This window comes from Schistocerca nitens, chromosome 2 (assembly GCF_023898315.1).
Source record: "Schistocerca nitens isolate TAMUIC-IGC-003100 chromosome 2, iqSchNite1.1, whole genome shotgun sequence".
Taxonomy (NCBI): Eukaryota; Metazoa; Arthropoda; class Insecta; order Orthoptera; family Acrididae; genus Schistocerca; species Schistocerca nitens.
In genome coordinates this window covers 40,657,627-40,684,000 of record NC_064615.1, presented here as the reverse complement: position 1 = coordinate 40,684,000, position 26,374 = coordinate 40,657,627, and the positions used below count along the sequence as shown (strand labels likewise).

At 36.8% G+C, this 26,374-nt stretch overlaps 1 protein-coding gene across 1 annotated transcript in view; it reads right to left on the bottom strand.

Annotated features, from left to right (window-relative positions):
* The window catches only part of LOC126234292 (uncharacterized), a 131,154-nt gene that overhangs the window by 62,416 nt on the left and 42,364 nt on the right, over positions 1 to 26,374 (bottom strand). Inside the window, exon 3 of the mRNA XM_049942978.1 lies at positions 25,653 to 25,761. Coding sequence (XP_049798935.1) covers positions 25,653 to 25,761 — 109 coding nt within the window. The remainder of the gene's footprint in view (positions 1 to 25,652; positions 25,762 to 26,374) is intronic.

Genomic DNA, 26,374 nt, shown 5'->3' with positions numbered 1-26,374 from the left:
AAAGCATCACTCGTACAAATCTCAGCTTGCCCTTTTCTCACATGATACATACTGAACAAGGGATGAGGGGCAACAGGCAGATTCCATGTTTCTAGATTTATGGAAAGCATTTGACATGGTGTCCCATTGCAGGTGGCTAATGAAGGTATCATCATATAGGTTAAGTTCACAGATATGCAAGTGGGTCAAAGATAGAACCCAGTATATGGCCCTCGATGACGAGTGTTTATCAGGCACAAGAATATTGTTAGTAGTGCCTCAGGAAAGTGTGACAGGAGCATTTTTCTTCCCCATACACATAAATTATTAATGAGATGCTGGACAGGATGGGCAGCTATCTTGGTTCTTTGTTGATGATGTTGTAGTTTACAGTAAGGTGTCAAAATTGAGTTGCTGTAGGAAGATACAAGATGATTTAGACAATATTTCTAGTTGGTGCAATGAATGGCAGCTTGCTCAATGTGGAAAAATGTAAGTTAATGCAGATGCATAGGAGGAATAAACCTGTAATATTTCGGATACGGTATTACTAGTGTCCTGCTTGACACAGTCAAATCATTGAAATATCTGGTGTAACTTTGCAGAGAAATATGAAAGGGAACAAGCATGTAAGGACTGTGGTGGGAAAGGTGAATGGCTGACCAGTTTATTAGGGGAATTTTAGGAAATAGTGGTTCGCCTGTCAAGGAGACTGCATATAGGATGTTGGTGCTACCTACTGCTGAGTACTGCTCAAGTGTTTGGGATCTGTACCAAGTCAGATTGAAGGAAGACATTGAAGCAGTTCAGAGGCAGGCTGCTAGATTTGTTACTGGTAGGTCTGATCAAAAAGAATGTTAAGGAGATGCTTTGGGAACTTAAATTGGAATACCAGGGGGGAAGTCAACATTCTTTTTGAGAAACAATTTGAGAAAATTTAGAGCACTGGCATTTGACACTGACTGCCGAATGATTTTACTGCCACCAATGTACATTGCATGTATGTACCATGAAAGTGGGATATGAGGAATTAGTGCCCATATGAAAGTGTATAGATAGTTGTTTTTTCTCTTGCTCTATTTGTGAGTGGAGCAGGAAAGGAAATGACTTGTAGTGATACAAGGTACCCACCACCACGAGCTGTTCTGTAAATATGATTACATTTTAAAAAATTGACTGCCATTTACTGCATCAGAAGTAAATTTTAAGCCATATTGATTTCAAATGCCTACAACGTAAATTTTTTCTTAGACAAATAGATAGACAGAACCATCAGTCAGTCTGTCCATAAGTTAACTCAACAACTGATAATTAAAAAACTGTAAGAAAAATTGAACTTACTCTTTTCACTAATACGCCCCCTAATTTCCTGACATGAAGTGTTACCAAGTTGTGTAGAGGGAGACTGGAACTGTGAGCCAAGGCTGCTGTTTGGTAGTTTGGTTGTTGATTCAGGTATTCCATTTGGTTGTATTTCAGGCTTTCTGTAGGAATAAAAAATCCAACTTAAGATATGAAAATGGGACAGATGTAAATTTGTTGAAAAGCATATTTCTTATGATAATATTGATAAATACATAGATTTTGTAATTTTTTGACTTTTCAACATTGACAATTGCAACAGAATACACTTAATATAAATTGAGTGTGCCTTATAGTTAAATGCTAGCCTAATATCAACAGTAATTTAGAAAAATTAGTACAATGTTTCCCTTTAACACCACATTTGAAAACAAACAAATAATTTTGTATGAATTGTTGCCCAGGGAAACTTGAATAACAAATAAAACTATTTGAGACCTGTTTAGAGCAAAGTATTTCATTTGAAAATCAACTTCTGCGCTACAGGGCTATTGTTTGTCACACCAATTATCTTCCCTGAAGTATTGCAGAGTGCATACCATGCCAGTATTGTGTGTGCCCTATTTTAAAAGATTCTGTTCAAATGTTCCCTGTGTTGAACTATAACTAGATTGCTCATCAGTAATGTAGTGTATTCTCCATTTTTAATGACAGTATGAGAGAAGACATCCACTCACTCCACAGTAGATTATTTATCTTTCCTGAAATGATTTAGGAAAGAGACAGAAAACCTAATTCAGGTAAGTAATTGTCTTTCCTCATTCCATTGTTTGTATTCCATCACTGATTTTTCAAATATCATATTGATTTCCTTGATTTCAAATATTTCAATGCATTATATGTATTATTGTTATGGCAACTGTACTGTTCAGACACTCATTCATTCCTTCATTATGCTCTGACAATCACATAATCAAAGAAACTACAGGGTTCTTGGTACTAACCAAGGTATAAACAAATGTAGTGAAGCAGCCATTATGAAATGAATTACTAACTGCTATCAACTATTTATGTTTATGTGAACTAAATGTAACACAGTGAAACTAACAAGAAAGTTTTACTCTGAAAAGGGTTGCAGCTTCCTTACTTACACTATATAAAGTTGATGATTCATTTCTAGCTTGTTGCAAGGAAGACCACATTCTTCTTCATTTTAGAACAACAGTTCTATTTGTACACTTATTATTATTATACACTACATGTTTTGGAGAACTGTATCTTTGTCATCAGATCTTGTGGTGCTGGGTCACCACATTTTATGTTAGTCAATTGTGAGATTGGTTTTATTCCTGTAACGCATTTTGTCAACACTCTCCTTTGGTTTCTCCAATGAATCTGAAGCATAACCACATTTACCTATGCAAATATGCCATTGGTAGCAGCACCTCCACCAAATTTGGCCGAGAATTTGGTGGAGGAGCCAGTATACTACAAGTAATGTGACCCACAAAGGATTTGCAGTTGAAAACACTTTGCTTGCACTTCAGTTGCTGAATGAACTACTGTTTATGGCCAGATCAAGTGTAGTCTATTATAATTTATGCACCGATAAACAGCTAGCCATGTACTACACTCAGTTGATGTCCTATAATGTGACTGAGTGCAATAACCTAGCACTTAAGTGATTAAACACAATTATTAACATGTAGCAAGTAAATTATTAACACAGTTATCAAGTAAAGTTCAAAAATAACTGTCCTTGAAATCTAACAGTCAACTCAATTGGTTGGTCAATGTTTAAAGGGGCAAAACTATGAAGTCATCAGTCCCTCTTACCAAGAACAGAAAAGACAACACTACAAATCATAGAAAGGACTAGTGCATGAAACAAAAGGAAAGAAAATCACCAGGTTTATCAGAGGTTAACAAAGGCTAGAGAAAGAACAAAGAAGAAGAAAAGAGGGAAAGAAGGGAAGGCTGGTGTGATGCCCAATCCAGAGAGCAGCGAAAGGCCCTGAAAGGCAGAAACTGCAAGAACATGTGAGAAAGAGAAAGAGGAGAAAAGTGAAGAACAGATAGGGCAAAGTCTGGAGGAGTCCACAAAGCACAGACAGCCATTGCCCAGTCAGGGCAGAGGAGGCAACAGGGTGTCCTGTCAAACTTTCAATGGGCTGACAAGGCTGACACCATCCCTTAGAGAACATGATAAAAACCTTTATCACGAAGAAACTGTAAAATCAGGTCAGCCACTGAGTCATCATCTGCCAACACCACTGTAGTGACTGTGGAGGATTAAGAGTCCACTGCAGGCTGAATAAGTTAGGATAGTCCAAAGAATTCCAAATCCTTAGAATTTGGTGGCATGATGCTGATTGAAGGTTTGGTGCCAGAATACGAATCTCAAGAGGCGGCCTGTCAATGAATTCATTCTCTGGGATCTCAACATGACTTGAGGGTCCAGACAAAGCCCACCATGCGTCTGCACTGTCTGATGGTGAAAAGGGAATCCTGGATCATCAGGACCAAGAGATGATAAGGAAAACACTGATAAACAGCTTGTAAACTGCTCAAGGAGTCGCTACAGACAGGGAAGGATTCACCAGTGCAGGAATTAATAGGCTCAAAAGCATGAGAGATGGCTACCAACTCTGCAGTGGAAACACTGCAGCCATCCAGCAAGGAGTAGTATTCATTACATCGCACATGATTGTAAGCAAAGCAGCGATTGGTATAAAATGCTAAAAACCAAATAAAAACAATCTTGATGGCGTCTTCAGATTTTTTATTTGTTAACAACCATATTCAGCCCTTTCCTCAGACAATCTTCACACTTTTCCCCACTGCCATTCAGTAATAATACATATACAGTATACAGCGTTGAAAATAGAGCTAAACAATGTTTAACATGTAAGCTACAATGATTAAGAAGTAATATGTTACACCCATTATGGCTACTGTTGGTGGCAGATGGAACAAGATCAATGCTAGTAAGGAGGTCACTGCCGAATAAGACTGTTTTTGTCGAAATTATATACTGTAAGCTCTGCCCATTGCCTGTAGTATTACATTATTGACAACCCATCATGCATGAGGTATGCTATATTGATTGGTGTAGTTGAATTTGTAGGAAAAATAAATACAAAAATTACATAATTTAATTTCACAATTCTAATTGTGTCATAATTAATTTAATTAAAAGAAACAGAATGACAGGCATACTGTAAGTTTTATTGCACGCAGGCTGCCCCCTGTGGGCATTTATATGAACTCGCTAGAGCAGAGACAGCTATATTTGGCTGCTATAGCAATGGCTTGCCAATATTGATAGTTGCACTGTGGCAAGACTCACCGCAGATACCATGGTAATGGATGGGGTGGCTTGGAAATTGATCTTTGCACTGCAGTTTTGCTTGATGATAGTAATGGAGACTGACTGCCACAATATGGCCTCCAGTGGTCAGAATAAACCACTTACATGATAGCTTGCATGGATTGAACATTACTGTCAAAGATCCTAGTCATAAAATTGGACAATACTGTCTTCAAAATCTATTTAGTATTAATGGAATATTCCTATGATGATGTAATGCTGTAGGCAATGGGTGGCCTTTTAAAGGCAAACACACTAATCTGCCTTTAGAAGTCCTGTGTGTTATATTGGAATTCATGATATGCTTTACATATGAGATGTGGCCATGACAGATGCGATGATGTGGCATGAACTCTTTTAACCCTGATCTGTGAAGATGATTTGTGACTGAAACTGGTTGATATCTGGCATTTATACATTACTTGACAGGTTTTAATAGCCATCTTCCAAAATGTTTAAAAGATCAAAAATATAGTTCCACCAGTAGACATATGTGAAAGCAAAAGGGACAGACTACGTAGCTTTGAGAGCTAACAGATTCTTCATTGAGCAGGAGGGAGGTATACACTGGGTAAGGTGGCTCACTCAGAACCTGTAAGTGAGAGTTTGTAACAGAACACCCTTTTCTAACATAACAACTTGTATTGAGGAGGAGGGTTGTGTCTGACTCATTAATCACCTCTATGTATTGTATGGTTGTTTTAGAAAACAATGCCAGAGTGATGTACAAAAACTACTGCGGACCATGCCACATCATCTTAAATAAATATTAATTGTGACCATTCAGCCATTTGTAACAGTGAAGCAGAAAAGTATGCAAGCAAACCTTTTATCTGGCACAGGCAATAGATTTATAAAGGAATCTGTTTTACAAGTATCCTAGTTCAAGTAAGTTATTTTTGTAAGATTGATAATAATGAAATTGATCTGTTATTAGAGGTGATTTGGTTATATCCATTTTCATATTTGACATCAAATTCTTCATGATTATGTCTACCGGTACTGGAAAAAGGCCTTGTTTAATCAAATTATAATAAATATGTCTGAAGAACAGTGCTGTATAGTTAGCATAAGATTATCATTCTCTTCTAGGTAACATGAGTAGAACTAGGAGACTTACGACTCATCAGTGTAAGTTTTTGGATTTTTTTTGGGGGGGGCTATTTCTTTTGAAAAAATAGTTCTCGGTTCTTAATCTGTGCCCATTTGTCAAAATCTAATACATCTTTACTTGACTGATTATAAGTAGATGAAAAGTTTGCTGTCACTGTGAAGAAGTCACCACTGAGTTTAGTGATCAATTGTTTCAGTCTGTCATTGTTTCTGCCACAGTACCACCAAAAGACGCTTCATTTCACCTTTCATGAGAAAAGTATTTTCAGTAATCTTGTATAACAATACAAGTGACTTATTTTTTGTTTTTGGGTTGTGGGCTGGCAACAAACTATGATGCAGTCATCTTTTAACTACAAACTCTGGTTAGAAAAACTGTTAATGAAAACATTCTCTGAAAGTGACACAGTGTCAAGAAAGTATTAAGATGGAATTACTGTAAATGAAACTTCCTGCCAAATTAAAACTATGTGCCAGACCGAGACTCGAAATCGGGACCTTTGCCTTTCGCAGGCAAGTGCTCTACCAACTGAGCTACCCAAGCATGACTCACGCCCCATCCTCACAGCTTTACTTCGCCTACTTTCCAAACTTAACAGAAGCTCTCCTGCGAACCTTGCAGAACTAGCACTCCTGAAAGAAAGGATAGCCTACTGTGGAGACATGGGTTAGCCACAGCCTGGGGGATGTTTCCAGAATGAGATTTTCACTCTGCAGCGGATTGTACACTGATATGAAACTTCCTGGCAGATCTGATGAGTATGGTTTAGTGAGAATGTTGAGTGACTGTGAAATGAGTGAAAATGCTGATACTGCTGCTGTATGTGTGGAAGCTGATGTTCATGTGCTAGGCAATGAAAGTGAGAATGACAGAGTAATTCCAGATGAAATTGCAGTAGATAATAGACAGGGAAATGAGGATGTGGCAGAACAGAGTAGTCACAGTGTTGAGGTTGTTAAAGAAGTGTGTGAAGAGAGAAATGAGTTTGGTATTGAAAATAATATTAAGTGTGATGGTAATGTTTCTAATGAGAATGTATCAGATGATGATGATAAGGATGTTGATGATACGTTACTTACAGAACTAGATGGGATGGTATATGTAGAAGTTAAAGTTGATGATTTGCTGCTGAATGATTATGGAATTTCTGGTATGTGTTCGAGTAATGAGTTAGAAACAAGTAGAGCAGTGCCTGATAGATTAATGTTACCAGTTGATGTTTATGAAAATGGAAAAGAAGATCTAATTAGTGATAGAGTACTAAGTGAAGTCAATGACTATAGTAGCAAATGTCAGTATGGTGTTCAAAAGTGTAAGGTTTAAAGTGAAATTTGTCAAAGTGTGTTCTCAGATGATAAAATTGCCATGAAAAATATGGAACAGTCTCCTGGTGGTAATATGATTAGTGAATGTGTAGAATCTGTAATAAAAGGTAGTGATTGTGATAAAGGGGTGAATTTTTGGGATATAGAAGAGGATTTGTTATTTGAAAATGATGACAATGAAATGGGTAAAGAATTTGAAAGTCCATATATTGTAGTAGAGATTAATGATTGAAAAGGAAACTGTCTTCTCGATACAGGCAGCCCAATTACAGGAATATTGAGAAAGCTAAGAGACAGGATCAAAAATAATAAAAATTTCACAGAATTTATAATAACAGGGGTAAGGATAAAAGAGGCAACGGGAAAAAGCAGTAAGTTGATTACCAGACAAGTCTTACTTGAATTAAAGATTAACGATGTACAATTTATACAAGGATGCTTAGTATTTGATGATTTGAATGAAAACTTAATACTAGATATGAACTGGATTGTTAAGGCCAATGTAAATTTTATCTGGGGTGATATGAAAATTTCATTTCATTTCATTTCATTTTCATTTCATTTTATCATCTTCCTGTATATCATTTACATGATGTAGGAATTGTCAAAACAAAGTTATCATACTAGTACAAGTACTACAGACATAATAATGGAATATCACTTTCAAGACATTTTTTAAAAGTACAAGTTTAGACATACAAATTAAAATTTTTGGCAATAAATTTACACACAATCAAAGTACTTATCTACGTCATAGAAAGTTTTGCTTAAAAGGTAATTTTTAAGTTCAGTCTTAAATTTTACTTCATCTATTATTGCCTTCATGTACACTGGCAGAGCATTGTAGAGTTTTATTCCAAAATAACTTACATGCTTTTGGGTTTGTGTTGTCCTTACCCTTTCTACATACAAATTCTTACGAGTTCTAGTATTATAATTATGGCAGTCCTCATTTGTATGTAGATTTTTCATATGTGCTCTTGTACACAGAATGCTTTTAAAAATATACAGTGATGGTATTGTGAGTATTTGCAGTTCTTTGAAAAGGGGCCTACAATGAGATCTTGGAGAGTTATGTGTTACGATTCGTACAGCTCTTTTCTGAAATTTGAAGATATCTGTTAAGCTTGATTTAGTTTTACCCCAGAACACTATGCCATAAGACACGATGGACTGAAAGTAAGCAAAATACACTAGTCTAGTACAGTCTGTGCTGCATACTCTAGATAATATCCTCAATGCAAAACATGCCGAATTGAGCCTGTGGGATAAGTACTTGAGATGGTCTTTCCAGCTTAAGTTTTGATCAATGTGCATGCCCAAAAACTTTGTGGATTGTACACTCTCTATCTTCTTATCCCTTAGTTTTAACTGGAGGTCCATATCTTGAGTTACTTTGCCATACTGTATATAATTTGTTTTACTTAGATTAAGTGTTAACTCATTAGCATTAAACCAATGTTGAATATATTTCAGGACTATATCAGTTGTGGTGGTTAATGACTTTTTAACATCACTTATAATTATGCTAGTGTCATCTGCGAACAACATTATTTTGGTAGAAATATTAGGATTTTTTATGTCATTTATACACTCCTGGAAATGGAAAAAAGAACACATTGACATCGGTGTGTCAGACCCACCATACTTGCTCCGGACACTGCGAGAGGGCTGTACAAGCAATGATCACACGCACGGCACAGCGGACACACCAGGAACCGCGGTGTTGGCCGTCGAATGGTGCTAGCTGTGCAGCATTTGTGCACCGCCGCCGTCAGTGTCAGCCAGTTTGCCGTGGCATACGGAGCTCCATTGCAGTATTTAACACTGGTAGCATGCCGCGACAGCGTGGACGTGAACCGTATGTGCAGTTGACGGACTTTGAGCGAGGGCGTATAGTGGGCATGCGGGAGGCCGGGTGGACGTACCGCCGAATTGCTCAACACGTGGGGCGTGAGGTCTCCACAGTACATCGATGTTGTCGCGAGTGGTCGGCGGAAGGTGCACGTGCCCGTCGACCTGGGACCGGACCGCAGCGACGCACGGATGCACGCCAAGACCGTATGATCCTACGCAGTGCCGTAGGGGACCGCACCGCCACTTCCCAGCAAATTAGGGACACTGTTGCTCCTGGGGTATCGGCGAGGACCATTCGCAACCGTCCCCATGAAGCTGGGCTACGGTCCCGCACACCGTTAGGCCGTCTTCCGCTCACGCCCCAACATCGTGCAGCCCACCTCCAGTGGTGTCGCGACAGGCGTGAATGGAGGGACGAATGGAGACGTGTCGTCTTCAGCGATGAGAGTCGCTTCTGCCTTGGTGCCAATGATGGTCGTATGCGTGTTTGGCGCCGTGCAGGTGAGCGCCACAATCAGGACTGCATACGACCGAGGCACACAGGGCCAACACCCGGCATCATGGCGTGGGGAGCGATCTCCTACACTGGCCGTACACCACTGGTGATCGTCGAGGGGACACTGAATAGTGCACGGTACATCCAAACCGTCATCGAACCCATCGTTCTACCATTCCTAGACCGGCAAGGGAACTTGCTGTTCCAACAGGACAATGCACGTCCGCATGTATCCCGTGCCACCCAACGTGCTCTAGAAGGTGTAAGTCATCTACCCTGGCCAGCAAGATCTCCGGATCTGTCCCCCATTGAGTATGTTTGGGACTGGATGAAGCGTCGTCTCACGCGGTCTGCACGTCCAGCACGAACGCTGGTCCAACTGAGGCGCCAGGTGGAAATGGCATGGCAAGCCGTTCCACAGGACTACATCCAGCATCTCTACGATCGTCTCCATGGGAGAATAGCAGCCTGCATTGCTGCGAAAGGTGGATATACACTGTACTAGTGCCGACATTGTGCATGCTCTGTTGCCTGTGTCTATGTGCCTGTGGTTCTGTCAGTGTGATCATGTGATGTATCTGACCCCAGGAATGTGTCAATAAAGTTTCCCCTTCCTGGGACAATGAATTCACGGTGTTCTTATTTCAATTTGCAGGAGTGTATAAAGCAAGAATAATAAAGGACCGAGAACACTGCCCTGTGGGACACCTATTTCCAATTTCTTTGCATCTGAGACCCACTTGATTTTCTGATTTTTTTGCTCTGCGATGATTTCTACCACCTGAGTTCTATCTTGAAGGTAAGATTGAAACCACTGCTTCACAACTCCCCTTACACCTATTGCCTCCATCTTGTTTAACAGAATTTTGTGATTTACTGTATCAAAAGCTTTAGATAAATCTAAGTTAATTCTCACTACACATTTTTTAGTGTTGAGGCTCCTGACAATCTCTTTGGTATAGGCATGGATAGCTGATTCTGTGCTGTGGCCTGAGCGAAAACCATGTTGATTGCAGTTTAGAAGTTTGTGAGCATCTAAGTAATTTATGAGTCTGCTTTTCATTAATTTCTCTAGAATTTTTGAAAATGATTGGAGAAGGGATATTGGTCTATAATTTTCTACCTTGTATGGATCTCCTTTTTTAAACAGAGGTCTAACCTTAGAGATTTTCAACCTCTCAGGAAACACACCTTCGCTGAAAGACAAATTGGCAATATGTACCAGGGGCTTTATAATTTGTTGGGCAACTTTTTTTATTATTGACACAGGCACTTCATCCACACCTGCAGACATTTTTGATTTTAGACTCTTTATCACCTTTAATATTTCATTATCATTTGTGGGAATTAACAACATACTACTGTCTACTTTTGGGGCTGTTAATTTCTCATGTTTAGTAAAGTTTTTACTTAATGACACTGGTACACTTAAAAAGTAATTATTAATGTAATTTGCCAGAGTTTCATCTTTTAATTCAATATTTTCACTATTTTTGAGTACTATTTCCTGATCCTTGAGGCCCTTACCTGTTTCCCTTTTCACAATTTCCCAAATAGTTTTTGATTTATTGCCTGATTTTCTTATTAATTTATCATTACTTAGTAATTTTGCTTTTGTAATTACTTTTCTATATATTTTTTGTAATTTGTTACATATTCTTTAAACTTGGGGTCAGTCCAACTTTTCAGTCTATAGTTAAGCATTTTCATGGTCCTCGAGGAATTTCTAATACCTGTTGTGATCCAGGAGTTAGCATGTGTATGCCCATATGTGTTTGTTTTGACAAGTTTCTTAGGAAAACACATTTCAAAATTCAACATAAACAGGGAAGAAAAAACATTATATGCAGTGTTTGTGCTAGTTTGTAACAGTACTTCTGCCCATGATTGGTTAGTCAGTGTATTTATGAAGTGACTGCAACTATTTGTGGAGAAGGTTCTTTTGTACATTTGGTATGAACTATTTTTGGTCACAGGGGCTATGGGAAATTTAAGGATAAGTGCACTGTGATCAGATATTCCTAGGTCAACATTTATTACATCTATATCTATGGCATCTATATTTGTGAAGATATTATCTATGAGACTTTTTGAAGAGTTTGTTATTCTTGTAGGGTTAGTTGTATGTGGATACAAATTGAAGCTATGTAAAACATTCAGGAACTGATCTTTGGATGCACCTTCAGTCAATAAGTTGACATTAAAATCTCCGCTTATAATTATTGTTGATTTTTTATGATGTAATATTTTGAGCAATGCCTCTAACTTATTTCTAAAAATTTCAGGATCACCACATGGTGATCTGTACACTGACATTATTATTAATTTACTCTTTTGCATATTCAACTGTATTGCTGCAGCCTCAAAATGTTTTTCTTCATTCAAGGATTCAGTTACAGTCATATTTTTAACCTTTACTCCAGGTTTTACATAAATGCAAACACCACCATGTCTTGTTTCCTTCCTGCAAAAATGGCTTACTAATTTGTATGGGGAAATGCAAATATTTTCTAGTTCATAACACATGCACCAATGTTCTTGAATGCAAATACAATCTATACTAGCTTCACTGGCTGCAATCTCAAGTTCTAATATTTTATTTTTAATGCATTGTATGTTAAGGCTCATTATTTTTATATTATTGAAATTAGATTGAGAGGAGTTTGTACTCATGTTTCCCAATGTTACCGGCTGTTCCTTGCCGAGGCTGGGTACCAAAAATCCTTAAGAATTACACGTTTCCTGCTCCTTGTATTTCTTACTCCTGGACGTGCCACCATACTTCTTGTATCTGTAGTTGTAGCTGCTGTTTCAGTGGATGCTGGAGGTGTTTCTGAAGCTGATGATTCAGTGGATGTTGGAGATGCCGCCAGTTTTGATGCTGAGTCTGGTTTTGTAAGTGATGTTCCAATTGATACTGGAAGTGATGTTCCAATTGATACTGGAACTTTTGCTGAAACTAACATTTGTTGAACCAAAAAGTGGATTTCATGGGGAAACGAGTATGGTCTAAGTAGTCAGATTAGATAGCTGCAAGAGACTGATGGTGATGGTTATTGTGAGGAAGGGGAAGAATTTGGTATTGATGAGGGTAGTGCTAATTATTACAGTAAACTAGTAGCTAAAAAGGTATCTGAAACTGAAAGCCTTAATGCAGAGAACAGGAGAGAACTTGAAATTTTTTTGTGGGATTATAATGGCATATTTGATATAAAACCAGGGAGAGTAAAAGGGTATCAATGTAGAGTAAAATTGAAAGCTCATGACCCATTTTTGATAAAACTGTATGCTATCCCTGTCTGTAAGAAAAAGGAAGTAGAAAGAGAACTTCAGAAAATGGAAAGGTGGAAAATAATAGAAAGAAGTTATAGTTCTTACAATAACCCATTAGTGGTAGTTTTGAAACAAGATGGGGGTATTCGTTTAGTGCTTGACTCTAGACACCTGAATAAATATTTGGAGAGAGAAACTGACCACCCCGAAAGTATAGATGAACTACTAGGCCTAAATAAGTTTGAAAATGTAAAATATATGACTAGCCTTGATTTGACTTCTGGATTTCATCAGATTGAATTAGAAAGAGATTCTAATGTTTTCAATATTGTGTTGTGCCATTTGGTTTAAATGTATCTGTAGCAGAATTTATTAGGGGATTGGACTTTGTTTTGGGTAAAGAATTCTTAGAAAAGCTAATTATTTATGTGGATGACATTTTGGTACCAAGTAAGACCTGGGAGGAACATATTCAAATTTTAAAGGAAATTGGAGAGAAAATGAGACAGGGGGTATGATTATGAAATTAGAAAAATGTAAGTTTGCAATGAAAGAATTAAAATTTCTTGGGCACTGCATAAATGAAAAGGGGATTTTGCCTGGTGGAGAAAAGATTGAGGCCATTGCAAAATTCCCAAAAACCTAGAAATAAAAAAGGATTTAAAATATTATTCTGGATTAGTAAACTTCTATCGAAAATATGTGAAAACACAAGCACTTAATGCACCATGTTTGAACAATTATGCTTACTTATCATGTTTGTACAGTTATAATGTAGTTGTGCTAATTTACATCTTGGATATGATACTTTCATTGTGTTGATAATGTTGTACTCTCATTGTGCTGGTGATTTTGTGAAAAGTTGAGAAAATGTTTAGAGTTGGTGTGAAGTTTACTTATGATATCTGTGTTGTTAAAGCAATATACTATTACTTTACAACTGAGATGTGATTAAAATTAGGTCAGACTGTTTGTAGCCTTATATTTATGTTCTCATTTGGTTGGTTCTGTTACTATACCTATTGCGTAAAGTCACTGGATAAACGTTGATTTACTATCAAGTATGAAAACACTTTGTCATGACCTTCTCCTTGGCATGTATTAGATCTACTATGTAATTGGAAAAGGAATATTTACCAGAAAGAAATTTATTATGTTTGTATTACTTCACTAATCAGTTTAGATTAGATTAGTTTTTCGTTTCATAGATCCTTGTTCAGGAGATCCTCATGAATGTGGAACATGTCAATTAAAAAAAAAAAAAATGTATTAGATCTACTATGTAATTGGAAAAGGAATATTTACCAGAAAGAAATTTATTATATTTGTATTACTTCAGTAATCAGTTTAGATTAGATTAGTTTTTCGTTTCATAGATCCTTGTTCAGGAGATCCTCATGAATGTGGAACATGTCAATTAAAAAAAAAAAAAAAAAAAAAAAATGCTGAAATAACAATACTAATAGGATGAATATATACAACACATAATTTGTTTCTATTAAAAAAATTCGTCAATGGAGTAGAAGGAGATGGCCACTAGTAAGTCTTTCAGGCTCCTTTTAAACTGATCTTTATTTGTAACTAATTTTTTTATGTTTGCTGGCAAATTATTGAAGATGAGTGTTCCTGAGTAGTGGACTCCTTTTTGAACTAAAGTAAGTGCTTTTAAGTCCTTGTGCAGATCATTTTTGTTCCTGGTATTGTATGTATGAACTGAGCTGTTTGTTGGATAAAGAGATATACTATTTAGGACAAATTTCATTAAGGAGTAAACATACTGAGAGGCAGTAGTTAGTATACCCAGTTCTTTGGAGAGGTTTCTACCAGGACATCCGTGAAGTTACTCCACAAATAATATGTCTTTTACATTAAAGGACTCCTAAGAGTGTTTGATTAGTAAGATGGCGGCACGTGTAGACGTACTAATAAACCGATCCGCGGAAAATTACGAGTTTTTAAATCCTGTGTGTGTAAAATGCAGTAAGAAGGTGAAATATGGTGTTAAATTATGTTCGTGGTCACAGAAATGGATCCATCGTCAATGTTTAAATGTCTTAGAGGAAAAAAACATGACCTGTGACTGTGGAAATGTGCACTGTAACTATCGTCATATCGTGTGTTTACAAACGGAATGCGAAGAAGAATGCACGACTTCTTCATTAAAATATGATCTTATGTTAGCTAAACTATATGTAGAGAAGCTTGAATCAGTGATAGATAGTGTACAGAAGCTGGAAGAAGTGATGACCATTCAAAGGGTAGTGAAACGGTTGTAAACGAACAAAACGGTAACTTTATTAGGCCTAAAAAGTTTTGTCGTGTTAATCGTAACGAAAACAACTTTCGTCTCCCACAAGCAAATAAGTTTGAATTTTTAACGTGTGATGAATATGAAATATGTGGAATGAACCAAAGAAAGGAAGTACTTTCATCAAATGCAGCGACCACAAATCATTTCAGTAGGCCTACGAAGTCCTGTAATAACAAGAAAGGAAATACCAGAAAATACATGGAACATACTTATCGTGCAAACAAGATATCTACCAATACAGGTAAGAAGAAAAAAGAAGATATTTTCATACTTTCAGACAGTCATGGAAAGGGTTTAGCCGACATTTTGTGTAACATGCAAACTATATTCAAGGTTAGTTGAATAACGAAACCGGGTGTCCCTTTGCGCGAAGTTTTAAAAGACTGTGAACATTCTTTGAAGCTGGGAAGCAACTGTCTAATAATAGGAGGTGCTAATGATGTTTATAGGAACGAGGGCAAACTCGCCACAAGAGCTCTAAGAAGTACATTACAGAAAATTACAGATGTCAACTTCTTCATTGCCAGTATACCACAAAGACATGATCTTATAGAAGACTCCTGTGTCAACAAAGAAATCACAGTTACTAATAGGAAATTTGAGAAAATCTGCCGAAGCCTCCCAAATGCCACATATGTGGACGTACCATCCACAGAGAGAAGTCATTTTACAAGGAATTGGCTTCACAGAAATAAACTCAGAAAATCATTCATTAGTCGAGAAATCCTTAATGCAGTGAAGGCAGTTAAGGACAAGAATAGCACGACCATACCACTTCCACCACCAAACACAGCAACTGAAAATTTCCAACAAGAAAATGAAACTGAATCACTAACAACAGGTCCAGCACTAGAATCTCCACTTTCTTCAAAAACAGCTGAGATAAATGATTCAACTAGGACAGAAGTTTCCAAAGCAGCTTCAGCAGAAGCAGCTACATACTACGCAACTGCATCATTAACAAGAAAAAAAAACGCCTGATGTGCCAACAGACAATGACCTTTCATCAGTATTGGCTGCTCCTCAGTCTTCAACAGTGAAAGACTTTTCACCAGCTTCACCATCATCAGCAGTAACAGAAGCAAACAGAAGAAGCACAAGAACCAGGAAACTTTCAACTCTGCAGGATTTTTGGTACCCGGCCTCAGTTACAAGACTAACATAAGGCAGATACCTTCAGATACACCAACTTCCAAGTCAAACCGACAACAGACTCACCTCCACTGTCTTCAACAGAAGAATAACCATGCCACCAGCTCATCTAAAGGATTTTTTAGCATCAGGTCTAAAGGGAAAGGCGCCACCAAGATAAGTGAAAACAAATGCCAAACAGTGTTTCACCAAAACATTCAAGCCATAAAGAACAAAGCACAACAGCTAGAAGTAGAATTGGAAAAATTTGATAGCCAAATTTTGTGTATCACTGAACACTGGTGCAAAGGGAAGCAAATTTAACACATTGCATTAGCCTCATTTGACCTTGCATGTTACTACAGCAGAATCTCAATGAATGGTGGAGGTTCGTGTATCTATGTAAAAAAAGGTATGTCATTTAAAGTAAGATATGATCTTTTAGATCTAGGTGAGGACAAACATTTCGAACTTTCCGCTGTTGAAATAATAGGACCTGGCATAGCAAAAAAATTAGTCATATTTTGTGTGTACCGCTCTCCCAGTGGAGACATTGATATATTCTTCTCAAAACTGAATCAAAGCTTAGACAAGGTTTCTGGACCAAAAGCAAACGTAATTATCTGTGGTGACTTAAACATTAATATGATGAAGCCTGATAAGGCTAGCAACATATATGTGAATATTCTAAGCTGTTATGGAATATCCTCCCTTGTTAATTGTCCAACTAGAATAACGAAAGAATCCTCCTCCTCTATAGATCATGTAGCTACAGATATTGATAGTAAAATATGTCATATTGTTGTCCAAAACCTGGGCCTAGCAGACCACCTCTGCCAGATCTTAAAAACTAACATTCATGTAGAAACTCCTCCTAAACTTTGTACATACAAAAGAATGTTTTCCAAATCAGTCCTGCATCAGTTTAAATCCCAGCTAGAATATGAAGATTGGAGGGAAGTCTATGCAGAAACCAACGCAAATCAGAAATTTATCAAGTTCATGTCAATTTTTAAACTCAGATTTGAAGAGATGTTTCCCAAAACTCTTTATCAAATTAAAACTACAAAGAGAAATCAGTGGGTGACTACAGGTATCAAAAAATCCTCAGAAACTCTTAGATATCTCAACTCCATAAAAAATAATCAATCTAACCCAGAAGTTCTGCAATCCTACAAAAAGTACAGGAAAATTTACAGAAAGGTGTTGCTAGCCGCAAAAAAACTTTCAAACAACAAAATATTACTTGAAGCTGAAAACAAGAGCAAAACAGCCTGGAACATCGTCAAACAGGAAACATCTAACTCTGCTAAAAAGGACCTCAATTCACATATTAAAAACAAAGATGTACCAGTAGGTAACCCCAAAAAATTTGCTGATTTTGTAAACTCATGTTTCAGTAGTATTGCAAAAAAATTACAGCAGAAATTTCCAGATACGTATGATTTACCTACTCAGAACCAGCCAACAAACTCGATGGTGCTCTTGCCAACTACAGAAAGGGAAGTGGCACTAGTAGTACACCAACTAAAAAATAAAACTTCAGTAGGACTTGATGAAATCCCATTCTGCATAATTAAAGATTGTATAGACTCCATAAAGGGCCCATTAACAGACATAATTAATGAATATTTCGAATCTGAATACTTTCCGGAGTACCTAAAACAAGCAAAAGCTATACCTATCCTTACAAATGGAGATGTGGAAAATGTAGAGAACTACAGGCCGATGTCTATACTGTCTATCATTTCTAAAATAATAGAAATACTAGTCAAAAAGAGACTGCTAAATTACCTGAATAAATATAATCTTCTTTCCAATGACCAATTTGGTTTTAGGGCTGGAAAAGGCACACAATATGCTATAGCACAGTTCACTAAAGTAGTTTTAGAAGCACTGGACAAAGGTGAAAATGTAAGTGGTATCTTTTTAGACTTGTCCAAGGCCTTTGATACAGTTGACCACAAAATCTTACTTCATAAATTAGGGCAAATAGGAATAAGAGGTGTGACAAAGAAGTGGTTCAAATCATACTTGGAAAACAGAGTTCAACGAGTTGAGATATCACAAGTTTCAAACAATTCCCTTATAAAACACCTGTCTGACCCAGAAAATGAGAATATAGGCGTCCCGCAGGGAAGTGTATTAGGCCCAATATTGTTTCTTATATACATTAACGACTTCCCACAAAGGATCAGACATGGCGAAAAAATACTTTTTTCTGATGACAGCAACATAGTAATAACAGGTGAAAATCCAACACAACTGTCAGAAAGAACAAACGAGGCTCTCAATGATGTCCACAACTGGTCATTAAAAAATAAAGTAACCCTAAATGTAAAGAAAACTAACTATATTAACTTCCACTTGAACAAAAAACACAATGCCACTAGAATAAAAGTTAATAATAATGAATTAGAATGTGTAACAAGTACCAAATTCTTAGGGATGAATGTAGACAGCCACCTGAAATGGACAAACCATGTCAACATTTTGGCAAAGAAATTATCCACAGCATGCTATGCTCTTAGAATCCTTGCACCGGTATGCAATAATACCTGTCTTAAAATAACATATTACGGATATCTACACTCAGTCCTCAGCTATGGGATCATGTTTTGGGGAACAAGTGCCAGTAACATACAAACTGTGTTCAAAGTACAAAAAAGAGCCATAAGGATAATAACAAATAGCAACAACAGGGCCCACTGTCTAGAAGTATTTAGAAAGCTAGGAATTCTAACTGTTTCTTGTGAGTATATCTTTCAGAACATAATGTTCATTAAGAAAAATCTCAACATGTACAACACAAACAGCCTAATACATGACCATGAAACAAGAGCTTGTCACCACCTCCACCTAGATAGAAAGAACAAGGCAAAGACGCAAAAAAGTATATTTTACAATGGGATAAAACTTTACAACAAATTACCACAAGAAATTATAGAAATAAATGAGCCCCTCACTTTCAGACAAAAGCTTAAAACCTTTTTAGGAAGTAAAAGTTGTTATACTGTAAAAGAATATTTAACATAGATGTAGATTATTAGCAACATATGACATTATCACCAAAATATTATGTAATTATAAATATGTGTATGACTAGTTATAAAAACTACATAAAATATTGTAAATGTAAATGTGTGCTCATGTGTTGTAATCTGACGACATCCATACAATATTTATTGTTCCACGGATGAATAAATAAATAAATAAAAAATAAAATAAATGTATTACACGCTATTGGACTCTGAAAACTTTTGTTTGACTTGAAGAGTTACCCCAAAATATTGTACCATATGACATTATGGAATGAAAATAGGCAAAGTATGCAACCTTTATCATTTTTATGTCGCCAATGTCTGCTAACACTCAAATTGCAAATACAGATTTGTTAAGGCGTTTCTGCAGTTCTGTGGTGTGCTTTTCCCAACTGAATTTATTATCAAGTTGTAATCCCAGGAATTTAAGACTGTCAACCTCTTCTATCTGCTCTTCATACTTTATGCATATGCTGGGTGGAAACCTCTTACAGGTTCTGAATTGCATATAGTGAGTCTTTTCGAAGTTTAATGTCAGTGAGTTGGCTTTAAACCATTTATTAATATTCGTGAAAATATCATTAGCAGACCTTTCTAGAACTACACTCGACATACTATTTATTGCAATACTTGTGTCATCTGCAAACAAAACGAACTCTGCTTCTGGCAGCGTAACTGATGAGAGATCATGAATGCACACAAGAAAAAGCAATGGCCCTAAGATGGATCCTTGTGGGACACCACATGTAATTTCTTCCCATTCTGATGATGACTGATGACTTAATTCACTAGTCCCTTGCACTGACACCCTTTGTTTCCTGTTAGTGGGGTATGACTTGAACCATTTTGCAGCACTGCCCGTGACACCATAGAATTCTAATTTATTTAAAAGGATGTTGTGGTTCACACAATCAAATGCCTTTGACAAATCACAGAAAATACCTGCTGCTTGTAACTTGTTATTTAATGAATTAAGTACATTTTCACTGTAGGTGTAAATAGCCTTTTCGATATCAGAACCCTTCAGAAATCCAAACCGTGTTCTTGATAATACGTTATTTGTGGTCAGATGGTTGAGAAGCTGCTTGTACATTACTTTTCCTAAAATTTTTGAGAATTCTGGCAAAAGTGAAATCAGTCTGTAGTTTGATGATATCTCTTTATCCCCTTTCTTGAACAGAGGCTTAACATCTGCATATTTTAGCCAGTCAGGAATGTCCCAGTTATAATTGACTGGTTACACAAGTAACATAGAATTGTACTAAACTCACAAGAACATGCCTTAATTAACTTTGTTGATATTTCATCGTAACCACTAGAATGCTTTGTTTTTAAAGATTTTATTGTGGAAGTTATTTCTTTTGGTGAAGTAAGTTACATATTCATGTACCTGAAGCTATTTGTAAAGGCTAGTTTCAGATATTTCAGGGCATTATTTACTGATCCTGACAGTCCGTGGAGCATAAAAAAGACCTAAACATTGAGGATTTGTATTCATGGTATAGTTATGGTTCTTGCCGACATCTACTTTCAGTTGAAGACTAGTGGATTCATTAATATGTATCTGATGAGGGAATATATATTTATCCTACCTTTAGAGTGGGTGAACCAACCATTTTACTCCTAGTATTAACCCATTCATATTTAACCACTAGTACTTTACTCTACGCCTTAACCTATGTTGGATTTTTCCTTATCAGTGCCCAATTTTATTCACTGTCTGATCTCATGTTGCTACATCAAGTCTAATGTGGTGATGACCAACAAGAAATCTGTCAACTAGTTGTTGAATAGTATGTATTCTGGAAGTAACCTGCTGGTACTTAATTTGCCAATGTAAATCTGATTCTACAGTGGCATGTGGCCATGGTGGCTCTCAGTATCTACGAGAAGATGCTGAAAAATTTGGGATGATGACTTTAAAGCTACAAGAACAAGGTGCCTTTGACAGTTATTGTGGGCAAATCCCTTTATCTGTCCTTGTGGTTTCCCGATCTGAAATGTTCATGTCAGTTCAGTTGTTCTGGAGTCTCAGTTTGACTTTTAAAGAAATGAGGACGTTTGGTCCTACAAGTGGTACAGTCGTTATGTCTATGTGCATTTCAACAGTTGAAAACTGAAATAATTTTTCCATGAAAATAGACGTCTGAAAGGCTAACAATTACTGTTTATTGTAAATAATCATCCGTTTAATCTGGTCTATCTAGACTTAATACAATGATATACTGTTACATGCGGTATAATTTCTCTTAATCACTCGTTGTCAATGTATTCTCAGACTTATGAGAGTTTATCTGTGCGTGCTGCTACTTGTAATATTTTTTGCCTATACTTAATACAATGATGTACATTTCAAAATCTTAAACATGGCTGAAACAGCAACTATTGAAATTCTTCATGGTAAATGAACCACGGTTTCAGTATATCTAAATATACCTTCATCAGGAGTAAAATACACCTGAACAGGAAGACACCTTCATTAGCAAAAACTTAGCATCGGAACTGAGAAAGAAAAAACATTATAGCTTAAGTAACTGTAGAATTACCAGAGTATTACAGGCGCAAAAACTTTTAGTCACTTACTAAAATCACATCCTGCAATGGAGATTCATAAAACAATTGTGCCAAAGGCATCATCAGTAGTTAAAATATGATCTCCATTTATACAACACAATTATGGACATAGGGTCGATGCGAACACTGCTTAGCATCAGTACTTCGCCTATGAACTAGCGTGAAGAGGGTGTGAAAGCCCTAGGGCAAACAGTTTCACCGAGACAGGGCACTTGTGGTATACGGGAGACATTCGCGCACATTAAAATCATGGATACATACACATGTGCATCAAAATTATTAAAAGTTGCGCTAATTCAAACCTTCTGTGTTAATAAATAAATAATTTTGTTGTATGTTGTCACCAAATTGATAAACAGTTTACTTATGTATTTATTTTGCTACATACCATCACTCAAAGTTGTGAACACTTATAACAATAATTATTATTATAATAATAATTATAATAATAATAGCTTTATTCAACATCGAATGGTACACTGCACATGTACAACGAAACAGTAATGATTAAAGTTATTTGTACAATACACAATACACATTCTTCTGAATATGTCATTAATTTACAACAGAATTACAATAAGATGTTTACTGATTTCTATTCACATAATTTCACAAAACATTTGTTTTTCTTCATATAAATATGGTACTCTTCTAATGTGTAGAAAGGGTATTTTACTAAAAATTTCTTAAGCTGATGTATCAGTTTAATTGTAGGAAGAGCCATGACTGTACTAGGCAGTGCATTAGCTAATTTTATACCTGCGTACTGAGGCCCCTTTTCGTAAAGTGCTGTTCTGTGGCCGCCAGTGTAACATCTTTCTTAATTCTAGTATTGTACTGGTGGAAATCTGAATAAGTGTTTGGGTGCAGTCTTTCCACAAGCAATATGCCTTTTAGAATGTATGTGTTTATAACAGTTAACACCTCTGTTTTTGGAAACAAGTTGCGACAGGATTCCCTATATTTTGCTCCACCCCTTTTTTGAAGAATGAGTAGCTTATCTAGATTAGCTTTCGTTGTTGCCCCCCAAATTTCAATAGCATAGTTCAAGTGAGAGGAGAAAAGAGCTTGGTATGCAGTCTTTAGGACTGCAGTGTCTCTACAGAACTTGCTAATAGTACTGATTGCAAATATATTTTTTGACAATTTAGTTGCTAGGGAGTCAATACGTGTGTCCCATTTCAGGTTGCTTTGGATTGTTACGCCAAGGAATTTTACTCTAGACTCTTTCTTTACCAATTCGTTGCCATTGTATAATTTAATTTCAATATTCGAACTACTTTTGTTAAACTCCATCAAGCTTGTTTTACTAGTGCTTACATTTAAGTGGCTTTCATTAAAAAACTGAACAATTTCTTTTGTCACATTATTACACTTGGCCTCTAGTTCATTACATGATTCCTTTTTAAACACAATGGCCGTCTTATCAGTATACAGAACAATTTTGGAATTTATAATACAGTATTTAATATCTAATACATAGATCTAGAACAGAAGGGGGCCCAACACTGAGCCCTGGGGCACGCCATATTTTATGGAAGTGATCTTCGATCTGTAGACACCAGTTTCCGTTTTAACTAGAACAAACTGTTTTCTATTGCTCATATAACACTTTATTAGGTCATAAGCAGCGTTTCTAATTCCAATGTTCCATAGCTTGTCTAATAGGATGTCAATATTCACACAATCAAAGGCTTTTTCCAGGTCTAGGTATACACCTGCCACATGTTCCTTGCTTTTGATGCCCCCTAACACCTCTTCAATTAGTTGAGCAGCTGCAGTGCTAGTTGATTTACTTTTTAGGAATCCATTTTGATTTTCAAACATGAGGTTGTGTTTGTTAAGAAAGTTTATAATCCTGTTGTATATAACTTTCTCAACTATTTTGGAAAAGACAGGAAGGATTGAGAGTGGTCTGTATTTTCAGTTTTGTTGTTGTCGCATTTCTAAAAATGGGTGTTACCTGTGCTATTTTTAGTCTGTCTGGAAAGGTGCATGATTCTATTATATTGTTGACTGCTACAGACAGAGGTAGAGAGAAATTTTGGCTACAGGCTTTTAAAACATTAGTATTTAGGCCATCATGCCCAGCTGAATTAGAGGGTTTTAGAGAGCTAATGATGCCCATTATTTCTGCACAGTTTGTGGGGGCTAGATATATAATATGGTCACATGTATTACCTTTAAAACTGTAGTGCATGTTTTTATGTTTGTCATTTATGGCTTCCCCTACAGAAGAAAAATTTTCATTAAAAATATTTACGATTTCCAGTAGGTCTTTTATGAGTATGCCATTGTGGTTAATAGTAAAGTCCATACAGGATTTGTCATTGTAGGTTCTAAAACTGTTTATGACTGCCCAGATGCCAGCAGTTACGTTGTGTGAGTTTTGAAGCTTATTTGACACATGGTTGCTTCTGGTCTGTGTGAGTAAGTCCTTATAGTGTGCTTGATATATTTTGAATGCTTCCTTTACTCAGGAATCTCTCTATTATTCAGCATTGCACTGTGGAGTAGTTTTAATTGTTCCCTCGCTTCAGTGACATTACTATTTACCCAAATATTTTTGTTTATATTTTTTGTTTGTTTCTTTTTTGTGATTACAACTGGGCATGTGGTATCAAAGCAGTAATAGAAGTCAGCAGCAAAGCTATCATATGAAAAGCTATTATTTTCAAACCATTTTATTTGTGCTAGCATGCAGTTTAGTCTATCTATGCTGTCATTATACATCATTCTTTTAGTGACAAACTGTTGCTTTGTGGTGACAGTGGGGGCCTCATGGAGCTCCAATTTAAGCTGTACTGCATGGTGATCTGAGATGGCTAGGTTTAAGACAGATGCACTGTGGGATAGGTGGGTCATGTTTGTTATTATGTTGTCAAGACATATTTTACTATTGCCAATTTCTCTAGTGGGTTCCCGAATGAGTGGGGTCAGGTTAAATTCATCTCACAGGCAAAGTAACTTTTTAGTGCTGACATCATTTGTTAATAAATCTATATTTATATCCCCTGTAACTATAATATTTACATGATCATTTGGCCCAGAAAATGTTGTGTCTATATATACAACAAGTCACAAAGATTTACAAAAAAGGTATCTGCATTTGCTGCAGGTGGCCTGTAAACACCGATAGCTGTTATGTTATCTCTACCCCGTTTTAGGTTTATTGCAGCAAATTCTGAAACTCCTTCCAAGCAGAAGGCACTCACATCAATAACATTAAAACTACTTTCATTTACAGTGAATATTGCTACACCTCCCCGAGTCTTGTCTTTTCTACTGAAGGCTGTGCAGAATTTCATACACAGTGGTTGACTAATGCTAATCAGAGCTTCATTGTACCAATGTTCAGTTACAACTAATATATCGGGTTCGTCAATCAGTGAAATTACATCTAGATCGTTATGCTTATTTCTAAGGCTACCAAGATTCTGGTGTATGATTTTAAGGCTGAGTTTTACCTGCTGGACCTTAGAGGATAATTTTGGACTAGCAATGAGGCCAGCAGGCTTTACAAGTTTCCCTGCCTTGCCGGCGGTGGCTGGTGTTATGGCAGATTTTGTTGAGGTAGGTTGTACCACCCCATGGCAATGGACTTCTTTTCATCACTTTGTGAACAATGTCGCCTGACTTCCTCAATGATTTTGCTACTAACAATCTTTTTGCCTCTTTTGTTCATGTGCAGACCGTGAGATGTATGCACTTCCCTTTCTAGATAGCTGACATTTACTAGAGACACATTCTGAAATTTATTACATAGAGTTTTAATATTATCATTTGTTTTATGAACTTCCCAGTTCACAATTGAGTGTTTCATAAGATCATGCCTCTGTGGAATGTTGACAACAATTGTTTTAGTGCCATTTAACTTACCCAGTACCATTTTCATATGTCTATTTGCATCATTTGCTTGATTTCTTGCTACATCATATGAACCTCCCATAATAACGACACAGTCATTGGATGAGAAGGAGTCACAATCCTGCATGCACGGCTTCACCACAGCAGAAAGAGGGGCTTTAGGCTGGATGTGGCCTACAGCTGCAAAGCTGTTTTGCATATTTTCGATGTTTTGTGCTATTTCACGTCCATGGCTGCCTCCATGTAATAGAATCCGGTCCTGCTTGTGTTTATGATTGTCGTCGGTTCTTCTGTTTTTCTCTAGTAGGGACGATTTCTTGCATATACTTTCACAGATTCCATTTCCTTGGACGGTTTATTTACGTTCAGTTTCACGTTTTGCACACGAGTTTGGGATTTTGTGTTTTCTGAACTTAACAGTGACAGTTTTTTTTTTCTTTTTTAGTTTGAAGGATTACACCTGGTTTGCACGGACTGAACTCGTTCTTGTTCCACTATTTCATCGAGAATTTGAAACCTGTTTTGAGTAATGACGGCGGGAAAGCTTTCCTTGGTTTTTAGTTTAGGCCTACATTCGTTCATCAGGCGCTGTTGTTCAAATTCACACACTTTCTTATTTAAGAGAGTATCTTCAGCATTTAGGCTCTGGATTTCACTTACCATATCGCCGACTAGTCCAGATAACTCACACCTGCAGTCACAAATTTTTGCTTTATGATTGTTATCTGAGTCCT